This window comes from Diaphorina citri, unplaced genomic scaffold (genome assembly GCF_000475195.1).
Source record: "Diaphorina citri unplaced genomic scaffold, Diaci psyllid genome assembly version 1.1 scaffold2134, whole genome shotgun sequence".
Lineage (NCBI taxonomy): Eukaryota > Metazoa > Arthropoda > Insecta > Hemiptera > Psyllidae > Diaphorina > Diaphorina citri.
In genome coordinates, this window is record NW_007379559.1 from 35,254 (window position 1) to 47,685 (window position 12,432).

At 37.0% G+C, this 12,432-nt stretch overlaps 1 protein-coding gene across 1 annotated transcript in view; it reads right to left on the bottom strand.

Annotated features, from left to right (window-relative positions):
* Positions 1 to 233: 233 nt before the first annotated feature.
* LOC103518268 (26S proteasome non-ATPase regulatory subunit 8-like) overlaps positions 234 to 12,432 on the bottom strand; it is a 16,434-nt gene continuing 4,235 nt past the window's right edge. The window contains exons 2-5 of the mRNA XM_026830126.1: positions 6,756 to 6,915; positions 3,567 to 3,649; positions 974 to 1,343; positions 234 to 476 (exon numbers count right to left, since the gene is read on the bottom strand). Of these exons, the coding sequence (XP_026685927.1) occupies positions 249 to 476; positions 974 to 1,343; positions 3,567 to 3,649; positions 6,756 to 6,884 (810 nt within the window). The 5' untranslated portion in view covers positions 6,885 to 6,915 and the 3' untranslated portion in view covers positions 234 to 248. The remainder of the gene's footprint in view (positions 477 to 973; positions 1,344 to 3,566; positions 3,650 to 6,755; positions 6,916 to 12,432) is intronic.

The window sequence follows — 12,432 nt, forward strand, 5'->3', positions numbered from 1 at the left end:
AAAATTATTGAAATCTTTGTTTACATTTTGCAGTCCGGGTCTGGATTTTCAATTTCCCCCGATTTCTGAATGGTTTTATGAATTTTTAAAGTCAATAATGGATAAATAAGATAAGATACCCATTCGTAGCAATGAAACGACCACTACATTAGACACATGTGGTCTGTGTTGTAGCATGCGCATGCCCAATATGCCCATCCCGTAGTATGCCTCTCATCAGATGGGCGAGAAGAGACACAATAAATTTTCTAATTAATGTAAAATATGTAGAAGTAAACTATGTTCTTTACCTTCTTTCCAAATTCCACCATTTGTTTTTCGCTACCGATGTGCAATTTCTGGGCTGTGTCACCCACAGATATGACCGTGTAGGCTTTCTCAATACAGGATGCTATTTCATTTCGAGTGGTGTCTATGAGGGTCTCCATGAATGCATTGTAGCGAGGAGATGGGACGCCATCTTTTGCCAGGAAAATCTATACAGCGTAACACGAAAAACGTTAACAAAGTGCTAGGGTAGATTCCTGAGGTAATTTCCAACAAAAAAATATTCTGATACAATTTTTCAGATCTCGCTTATATTCACTTTTTTATACAGAGCGTTCGAAAAGTCTTGGAACCCCTGAATATTTTTTGAATGGCTAAAGATGAGAAGCTGAAATTTGGGTTAGTGTTTTATCTTTTAAAATGCAATAAATGCAAATAATTATTCGTATAATTATTTAGAAAAGAATCTTCACAAATTAAAATATAAATTTTAAAAGACAATTGTCTTTTCACCAAATTTTTGCCGGAGCCAGGGTCGGCCCCAGGGGAGTTAACTTCAAAATCTTAAATGGGAACCCCCTGATTGTAATACATCAAATTAAAGGCCTTAAAAAACGTAGTACTTTAATACAAGTTTGAACTCGATCCAACAACCAGGGCCGGAGTTATGGCCCATTCAAAGTGCTTTGTGAGATATGATTCTAACCTTCCTATAGTTTCCCTCCATTAAATATTGTTCTAGTTGTAGTGAATGGTTAATGTACACATCGTTGACCATATCTTCGTATTGAATTCTCTCAAGCTCCATGTGAAATTCTGCCACTCTGTTTTGTGAAAGAAGGTAGAGAAGATTCAATCCCAACATTTCATTCTTGTATGGAGACTCTGGAACCCTGGAAAATGACAAAGAGGACACAGAAATAATAAGAAAAGTGTACTGCAGCATGATTTTCAGTAATTTTTGACCGAAAGAGAACGAGGTCAATATTTTAACTCGACAGTTTTGCTTTTGCCAAAGAAACTTGAATGTTAATTCCGCTATAACTTGCGATTGCCTGGTCCGATTTTGATGAACTTATTAACATACTAGTACCTAGTTTAAAACATCACGTCGATCCTTCGTCTCCCAGAACTGAGCAGGGTCCATAACCATAACCCACATTACATCCAATATTTGCTAAAGTTTTAGACGAGGAGGATTCAGCTCTAAGTTCATTGAGCTTGTGAAAGAATTGTTAGATGTAAAGGGGCTTTTCAGCCCTATCCCGAAAGTGCCTGGGAATAATTCAGATGAAATAAAATAAAAACAACAACAACAACAATCTAAACTATATCTCAGAGTGTTTGAAAAGTTTTGGAACCCCTAAATATTTTTTGAATGGCTAAAGGTGAGAACCTGACATTTGGGTTAGTGTTCTATCTTTTGCAATCTCAAATTTTGAAGTAGTCACCATGGTCCAAGGACGCGACTGTAACAATTTGGTAAAAATCGGACAGTCACTTATCCAGATATCAACCAAAGTCAATGTTGGTTCAGACTTCTAAACTATACAGAGTGTTTGAAAAGTTTTGGAACCCCTAAATATTTTTTGAATGGCTAAAGGTGAGAACCTGACATTTGGGTTAGTGTTCTATCTTTTGCAATCTCTTTCTTTCACTTGTATAACGTTGATCCATGTACAATTTATATGTATTTTCATGATCAATAAAATTATATTCTATTCTATTCTTCCAAGGACGTGACTGTAACAATTTGGTAAAAATCGGACAGTCACTCATCCAGATATCAACCAAAGTCAATGTTGGTTCAGACTTGGAAATTAAAAAAAAAAAATCAATTTTCTTGATAGGTACTTTAAATTTTATATGATTCCTTATTACACAGGGAGCATTTTAAGATAAAAAATTTTCCACCAAAAATCGGCCGCCGCCGTAGGCGGCTCAGGCTTGGGACTTTTTTTCACTTTCTCAGGCACAGGCTTGGGACTTTTTTTTCACTTTCTCAGGCTCAGGCTTGGGACTTTTTTAGTGTTTAATGGCCATTATTTTATAGTTTTGATGCCATTTTATTTCTTTTCCAGATTTTCCAATGATAGTAAAACTTCTAATTGCCAGCCTAGTTAGCTTAAAGGCATGGAGGGTAATCTGCCTTGTAGGTTCGATTTCTGCCCAGGGCAAACAATTGTAAACAGATTATGTTTGTTTTCAGAATGGCTGGCTGTCTTCTATCCTACCCTTTTTCTCTCTTTGACTTCAAGACTAAACACCTCTGTTACAATTTCATGTACTTATCAACTCTCTTTGAAAAAAAATAATAATAATAAATATTGTGAATTGAATGATGATTCTGCCAGCCTAGTTAGCTTAGTTGGTAGTGCGTCTGCCTTTTAAGCGCTTGGCCGCGGGTTCGATTCCCGCCCGGGGCGGATTTTATCCTGTCCCTTTTTGTTTCAATTTGTAGCAGATAGATATGTACATTATGAGGAATCCCAAGTTTTTTCAAGTCTGCATTGTTTCCTTCCTAAGAAATGAACACAGAACAGATAAGTAAAGAAATAATGTAATAGAAATAATGTAAATAAGAAAAAAAATAATAATATTAGATATGTATCTACCTAATTGAACGCGATGGAAAATGAAATAATGAATACCACATGGCTATAAGAAATTTCCATACAACTAAAAAAGTTAGGAAAGAAGAAAGTACGACAAGACAAGAAATTAATAATGAAATTGTATTAAATTATTAATTCTAATTTGTGGAGAAAATTTTCGAGAAAAAATATAATTATCTTGACAGAAAACCCACCCCTAGGAAATCAGAGAGAGCACAGGATGTTTATGAGAAGTTAATAATAAAATTGAATAATCTACCGGGGCGGATTTTATCCTGATGGGATAATGTTCGTTCTCGGAACGGCTGGCTTTCTCCTATCCTGTCTTCCTTTTCTCTTCGATTTCGGGACGATAAGACCATAGCAGTTACAGGTCCCTCTGTCAAACCTCTTAAAAATAAAAGAATAATCTACTAATTAGTTATTTTAATATTAATTTTCATTTCATACACAACTTGAAAACTTTTCTCAAGCCGATTCTGAAAACTTAAACTTGAACATACATATTACATGAAGTTAGGTATAAATAGATAGATAGATAGAGAGAGAGAAACATTGAATGGAATGAGGTGAGAGAGAGGGAGGGAGAGAGAAAAATCAGAGAATGAGATAGATAAGAAAGAGAGAGGAGGAGGAGGAGAGAAAGAGAGAGACAGAAAGGGAGGGAGAGAGAGACAGACTTACCTGTTGAGTCGTATCACCTTCTCTGTCTTGCGTACCATGAGGGCCTGTTCCCAGAAATGTACTGCCTCAGGTAATACTGTGTTCTGAAATTATATAACGAAGTAAATAGAGAGAGATAAAATACATATTTAATGAGGAAAATAGAAAGGAATAATCTTTTCACGAGAAAACGGCTCGACCGATTTTGATGAAAATTTTTGTGGTTGTTAAGAAAAGTACTCCGGGTGACATAGGCTACTTGAAATTTTCACAGCACAGTGGGCTTAGAATCTGGAGGTAGGTGGTTGGAGTCCAAGTCAAGTTGTTAAATTTAGCATTGTGTACTAAGCAGGGGACATTTGTGACAATCAGTTAATGCTGACCCAATTATAATTCCTTATGCACAGCATTTATCAGGTACCTATTGTAATAGAACTTGAACAGGTAATCTTAATATATAAATGAGAAAATTGTAACTAATATAGGTACAGCATTTATCAGGTATTGTAATGAATAGAACATGAGTAACAAGAGGTCAAGAGATTAGAAAAAACAAGCTGGGCCCGTCCCTCCGGGAATTATTTAGCCAGTTAAACTTAAGTTTATCTTTAGATTTCATACATACGACGGTTACTTTCCTTATCCTATTACGGGTTCAGACTTACCTTTACCTCGTATGCTTACAGTTTTGAATGTTTAATATTTATTCTGAGGATTTATCAGATAAACAGAGTAACAGAACCAATATCTACAGTTTTGAATCAGATAAATCAGATTATTTACAGTTTACAGACTTTACTTTGGATTGGAACTGTAGAAAGTGTAGAAATAGAAAGATTTGAGAATTTGAGATTAGCAAGTCATCAACTCATGACTCATGATCATGAGGCTGTGTTTATGTACAGGGACAGGGCTGAGATAGGCCATCGTCGGCCTTTTTGCGTGTAAAGTTGGCGGGAAATTCGAATTTTTGATTTTTTTTCCGCAACTTGTACTGGCTGTGTTTATGTACAAGGCTGAGATAGGCCATCGTCGGCCTTTTTGCGTGTAAAGTTGGCGGGAAATTCGAATTTTTGATTTTGAAAGTGTAGAAAGATTTGAGATTTTGAGAATTTGAGATTAGCAAGTCATCAACTCATGACTCATGATCATGAGACTCTCTGGCTGTGTTTATGTACAAGGCTGAGATAGGCCATCGTCGGCCTTTTTGCGTGTAAAGTTGGCGGGAAATTCGAATTTTTGATTTTTTTTCCGCAACTTGTACAATCTGAATTCATTTTTTAATCTTTATCTTTAGTTTGCACGTTTATATTATACTTTTCATTTATATTAGCTATTAAAAACAAGGAAATTACAAAGCAAACAAAAATAAATATAAAATGAATTTTAAAAATTGCCGCCGGGACAGCTATCTCACGTCGTCCGAGCTCATCTCTTTTTTTTTTTTTTCATAAATTTATTTTAAAAGGGGCACGACTTCGATTGTCATTAGCCCCGAAATTACAAAGCAAACAAAAATAAATATAAAATGAATTTTAAAAATTGCCGCCGGGACAGCTATCTCACGTCGTCCGAGCTCATCTCTCTAAAGAGTCCGCATACTCAGGTTTATTCTAGAGAAAAGCTGTGAGTTCATCTACTATACCCTTAAGAGGATACCAAGAGGTGCCTAGGCCAGAGAGCTAGCTCGGGCCCCTGAACTGAAGGGGTCTAATGAGGGGTTTGATAGGTCGGCTATTCCAGGGCCTTGATGGAACCTAGAAGTACCCTCACTGGTATATTTCAACCTCCTCAGTTTCTCTAAAATTCACCTGTAGCACCTCTAAAGAGTCTGCATACCTAGGTACATAACCACAACCTTAATGAAGTCATCCATAGCATTCAAGGCACCTGTATTTATAACCCACAGAACCTTGTCTTTCTGGACAAAATTTGCACCACCATTTTCATGATCCTGGTAAAAAGACCTTTAATTTGATATATAGGTCGACCAGGTTTGGATAAGTCCTCCTATGGGGACAGACAGACAGACCGAGCGAGAGAGTGACAGACACCGAAGCGAATAGGTACAATAGTCCGTCCCTTAGAGATGGGTAATACTGAATACATTCACGATCCGTATCCGCGGATACGGATCGAGCGTCTATCCGATTACTTGAGTGAGTACAAAAGTATTCGAATACTTTTTACTCGTACTCATCATAATAATATTTATATCATCGCGTAGGTAGATACAGAATCACTGAGAACACAGATGTTATGCCGAGGACTGATTCTGATAGAATGAGACCCGAACTGTTCCGAAATAATCCGATGCGAGCTCGGCGACTGCTCCCACCTTTCTATTTACTCATGATTACTTTTTTACTCACGGATAATTTTTTTCAGTAAATAATCCGATGCGAGCTCGGCGACTGCTCCCACCTTTCTATTTACTCATGATTACTTTTTTACTCACGGATAATTTTTTTCAGTAATCGAGTATTTCTTGTTGCGATCCGGATCGTACGGATATTGTGACGATCCGTAGTTTAATGAGTAAAGTATTCACTTCTGATTTGAATAATTTGTTATTTTTTAGGACAAGACAAAACATTGAACAAATTAAAAGGTATGATTACTTGAGCGTCCGCTAGGTTCGCTTCGGTTTTCGGTTTCGGTTTTCGTTCGGTTTTCGATCCCGTGCTAATGCTAAATCTAAAAACATGATGTAAATGTAAACAAGATGGCGCCAACATGGGTTGCGTTATGGGGATCAGGATTCGATGCGAAATCTCCCTAATCACTCGTGGGAAACAAAAAATGTAAACAAATAGTGTAAATCAAATGGAACAGCTGATTATCGTGGTCATTCATAAGTTGCAATGTTGCATGCGCTAGCGTGCGCTCAATCATAACAAATTACCATGTTTTACCGTACGCCACATTATCAGAATCACTCGTGGGAAACAAGAAATGTAAACAAATAGTGTAAATCAAATGGAACAGCTGATTATCGTGGTCATTCATAAGTTGCAATGTTGCATGCGCTAGCGTGCGCTCCCTTATACCTTTTTATTACGATTGTAATAATAAAGGAAGGACGGACTAAAAAACTATCTACTTACCACATATTTAATTGAAAATTAAATACCTACCTAATATGACAAAACATCCACCCAAGCAAAACACCTAGTACTTGGAGACATTTAAACCGTTTGACTACAATACATTTTGTATTCTTGGGTTTCTTACCTTTAATTGATCCAAAAGTGTTTTGCACTTGACAAGGTCTGGTTTGGGTTTATCCAACTCTTGTTTGAGTGCTTGGGTATTTTTCTGAATATCACCAGTAGCCATTGTGAAAATTGATAATATACAGGATCCTAATCTGCAAGTAAATAAAAACCTTTCAAGAAGAGTCCCAAAGTTAAAGAGCCAAAATTCTTCTCAACATCTAAAGATAATGGAATGGAACCACAGTACTATTAGAATATATGTAGAAAGTTCAGCAATTTGTATATGGTATCTGTATGCAGGGTGTCTACCACTCTACCAAAATGGAAAAATAAAATTCCCTGACTTTTCCCGGTTTTCCAGTCCAATTTTTCAAAATTTCCAGTCTACTTTTCCAAGGTTTTCCACCCTATTCCCACTGCGCCGCAGCCGATTTTTTTTCCCAACAATGTTCTCAGGCCTGTTAAATTTCTTCAATCTTTTTTCATCCAACTAGGGTAAGGTCTTGAGTCCTCCATTTGTCCCAACAATGTTCTCAGGCCTGTTAAATTTCTTCAATCTTTTTTCATCCAACTAGGGTAAGGTCTTGAGTCCTCCATTTGCACCATGAATTAGTTATCAAAAACACAAAATTTGGCCAAAGAATTTTTTGAAGATTTTGGTCTACAATAGTAAGAGAGGCAGACTTGTCAAAGGTGTAATCTTCAGGGCCGCAGGCAAAACTTTTCAGTAAGTATGTACCTAACCTGTAGCTTGTCATGTGTCAGTTTTTTATGTAACTAAATACGTGTAAAAGACGAGTATAGTTAAAAGTGAATAAAGTGTTGCCAGATTGGACACATAAGATTACCGTACAATCATAACAAATTACCATGTTTTACCGTCGTGAGGGGCGTTAACCACTTTTAGGTTTACGTTTCCCCTCTTGGTTTACTTTAACCAAGCTCTCGACTGCGGTTAAGAGTCGCCATTAATACATTTCTATAGAACACAAAATGACAGTGCTGCAGGCAAAATTTGTCTCGAGAAAATTTAAGTAGCTCCTTCAAGGTTGCATACTTTTTTTACTGGCCAAAGTCTTTTTCTCGTTTTATAGGCTTTGAAATATTCCCAAAACTTTTTCATGAAGAGACAAAATTTCAGTGCTGTAGGCGAAATTTTCGAGAGATTATATGTTGCCCCTTCATGGTTGCATACTTTTTTAATTGAAATCTTTCTTTGTCTTTTTTTAGGCTTTTTCTCGGTTTAGAGACGCCATTTTTCTGTTTAGATCAAAGTTTTTGTTTTGGTGTAAAGTTGTAAACTGTAAAAGTGTAAATTAGTTTTTTGGACTTTTTGGCTTTTTGGTGACTGTTGTTTCTCTGTTTTTTTTTTGCGAGTTTCCATCTTCCCACTTCGTAAAGATGGATAATTATAATGATGGTAAGTACCTATAGAAAATTAATAATATACGCGAGTTTCCATCTTCCCACTTCGTAAAGATGGATAATTATAATGATGGTAAGTACCTATAGAAAATTAATAATATACTTCCCCTCCCCCAATTAACTTATCGTCTGATAAAGGATGATAAGGTTTTTTAAAGCTTACCTTTGCTGCGAAAAAAATCCCGCCAACAACAAAAATCATTCAAATATGCGAACAGCTGAATTTTTATCAAGAGCTTCCCATCTTCTCTACTAGACAGCGCCAGTGCTGCCAATCTTTGATATCAGCTCATTATCCCCACTACGAGATTTTTACCCCCACTCTCGAATTTTCGGTTCTTGGGTTAGATGCTAAATAAAATGCACCTAAAGAAAACAAACAAAATTATTGATGTGAAGTTATCAACTTTTTATTTCATGAGGTGCATTTTATTTAACATCTAACCGCTAACCTCAGCGCGGTTCATTCAAGGTCAATACCTCCCCTCACATGGAAGTGTGTCAATACATTTCTATAGAACACAAAATGACAGTGCTGCAGGCAAAATTTGTCTCGAGAAAATTTAAGTAGCTCCTTCAAGGTTGCATACTTTTTTTACTGGCCAAAGTCTTTTTCTCGTTTTATAGGCTTTGAAATATTTCCAAAACTTTTTCATGAAGAGACAAAATTTCAGTGCTGTAGGCGAAATTTTTGAGAGATTATATGTTGCCCCTTCATGGTTGCATACTTTTTTAATTGAAATCTTTCTTTGTCTTTTTTTTAGGCTTTGAAATAATATTCCCTGACTTTTTTCGATTTTTGGCACTTTTTGGTGAAATTCCCTGACTTTTCCAGTCTCCATGAAATTCCTTGACTTTTCCCGGTTTTCCAGTCTGGTAGACACCCTGTGTATGGCTGAACATATGGGAAATTGTGTGCTGCAGATTTTTCCCCAGCTCCACTCAGGCTGGTTGAGGTTAAATTGAGGATTCAGGTAGCTTGTCATTAAATGGAGGTAAAAGTTCATGTTTCATGATAAAACTGTGTTAAAAGCAACATTAAATTAAAGCAATTGATAAACCGAACCAAAGTACACCACTACACCCCTGTACTAGCTAATGGAATGAATGAACTGAGTTTCAACTGAACAATTCCATATGTCTGTTTGTTTATTCTGAAGAATGCTGTAAAGCTGCCTTTCAAATAGTTTGTCCCAATTTGATAAAATTCATCAAAATGTTAAATGCAAAGAAGTTTTCCCCTACATTAAGTATTAATATTTGAGTTAAACTTCAATAGTCCCGAAAAGACTTTTTTGAGTTTGATGGATGGCTTTTGGGGGCACCATAAGGGACTTTCTTTGGTGTGAATTCAACAGTTGACTGAACCCCTAAGTCAGTATTAGGTTGTGGTTGTGTAGCAGGTTATGATAGGCTCGGACTATTCTCTTTGGTGTGAATTCAACAGTTGACTGAACCCCTAAGTCAGTATTAGGTTGTGGTTGTGTAGCAGGTTATGATAGGCTCGGACTATTGGGAGAGGTTATTGTTTCTACAGTTTGGCATAGGAGTAGTAACTTTTGCTATGGAGAAAGCTCAAGATTAACAGCAACACAATTTGTATGACAAAACAATTTTTTGATCAAGATCTAGATCCAGTAAGTTGAGTGTTGATGATTTGTTTTGAACTTTTGAATCAGATTACATTTGAACTTTTGAAAGATTCTTTTTACTTTTCAAAAAAGCAATCAATTATTTAGGTTAGCAACCTCCATGGCCAAGTGGGTATCACACTAGGCTTGCACGCAGGAGGTCCAAGTTTGATTCCCGGCAGGGTCAAGGTTTTTTTTTTTTTTTTTTTTTTTTTTTTTTTGGCTCTGTGCTTGGAGTTCGGGGTGCACTCAGCCTTGTGAGGACAATTGAGTAGCTACTTTTATCGAGTAGTGACCAGTGGCGGCATTACAAGTTGAATAGACGAGCAATAATAAATATAATGATCGAGTAAATGAAAGACTTGTAAAACTGTGATATCCACAAAGTTGTGAGAAAGCTCCCTGCTTTACCACAAAGATACCATAATTTGATTTGATTTTATTCTTTTTTGTAAATTATTTAGGTTCTCAGTCAAGTTTGTCTTATTTTTATAGTTGGTAGTACATCTGCCTTGTAAGCGCTAGGCTGCGGGTTCGATTGCCGCCCGGGGCGGATTTTTTCCTGATGGGATAATGTTCGTTCTTGGAACAGCTGGCTTTCTCCTATCCTGTCTTCCTTCTCTCTTCGATTTCGGGACGATAAGACCATAGCAGTTACAGTTCCCTGGCTTTCTCCTATCCTGTCTTCCTTCTCTCTTCGATTTCGGGACGATAAGACCATAGCAGTTACAGTTCCCTCTGTGTTCCTATCCTGTCTTCCTTCTCTCTTCGATTTCGGGACGATAAGACCATAGCAGTTACAGTTCCCTCTGTCGGCAGGCTTTCTCCTATCCTGTCTTCCTTCTCTCTTCGATTTCGGGACGATAATCGCTTTCTCCTATCCTGTCTTCCTTCTCTCTTCGATTTCGGGACGATAAGACCATAGCAGTTACAGTTCCCTCTGTCAACTTTCTTCCATCCTGTCTTCCTTCTCTCTTCGATTTCGGGACGATAAGACCATAGCAGTTACAGTTCCCTCTGTCAAATCTCTTTTAAAAAAAAAATCTTATTTTTATTTTTGTAAAGGTAGGTTTACCTATATTCTTATTTAATTAAAAGGTTTATAAAGTGTGATACAAAGACTTGAAAACAAAACCAGAGACTACAGACAGTGTACAGAACAAGAAGTTTTAACTTTTCACTTACCGTCGTATGTATGAAATCTAAAGATAAACTTAAGTTTAACTTGAAATGAAAATCTTGCCAAATTTCATGAAATCTAGCCAGTTATCTCAAGAAATGACATGAAATTGGCAACATTGTTCGTCTTAAGTTAACCCTTAAGTGCATGATTTTTTCTTTTTTGCCGAAAAAAATATATGTGTTACCTTAGAGAATTCTAAGATACCCATTCTTTTTATTGTAAACAAGATGGCGCTAACATGGGTTGCGTTATGGGGATCAGGATTCGATGCGAAATCTCCCTAATCACTCGTGGGAAACAAAAAATGTATGGTGGATTTCACCAACACAAACAATATGGTTCGTCAGACTAATCGACCGTTAGTGATTATGCGCCATTTTTTCAAAATTCTGTTTATAGTGTAAATCAAATGGAACAGCTGATTATCGTGGTCATTCATAAGTTGCAATGTTGCATGCGCTAGCGTGCGCTTCCATCTTCCAAAGAGGTTCCGGTGCCGTTTAAAAGCATAGAGCAGGAAAAACGAGGACCAACGGAATTGAATTATTTTTCTTTTACGACTACGACAGTACGACTTCTAGAGCCCGAGATAAATCGATTTAAAAAATACCGGTACATTGTGAAGTTTATTTTTCTTTTACGACTACGACAGTACGACTTCTAGAGCCCGAGATAAATCGATTTAAAAAATACCGGTACATTGTGAAGTTTGACGTCACGGCATACGCTCCCGTAGGCAATGACGTCATAATTCATGACTCCCGCTTCGTTTGTTAGTACGCAAGCGTTTTTGCGCAGTTTGACGTGAAATCTGACGTCAGAACTCTTTGAACTTTTTCATTAGAACGGCAATTAAAAATTGAATTTTCAACCTTTTTAGTCCGTCCTTCCTTTATTATTACAATAGTAATAAAAAGGTATAAGGGACGGACTACTATTGTATTCGCTTCGGTGTCTGTCACTCGCTCGCTCGGTCGGTCGGTCTGTCTGTCCCCATAATATACAGGGTGGTTCGTGATTTGCGAACCACGCTTATATCTCAGAAACGGCTGGGAATTAAGGAATGAAATAAACGGCATCATGTAGATGAAATTTTAATGATTAGAATGGCTTTTTTTAAATTTGCAATTTTTTTTGCAAAACGGCCCATTTTTTGCCAAATATAGGTCACTCTAATGGGGACCCCCATTTTTACTTTCCTTATCCTATAGGAAGGAAAGTAATGTAATCGGGTCAAAATTTCGATGGTCAGTTTTTAGACCCCTAATCATAACAAATTACCATGTTTTACCGTACGCCACATTAGACAGATTTCGCAGCGCATTTTTTTTTTGGGGATCGGGACGATGCTCGACGAGTTTTGGTTTCTGCGCATGACACACGTTTTGGGGTTTTGAACACGGGGATCGGAGTTACGATGTTTTGGCTTG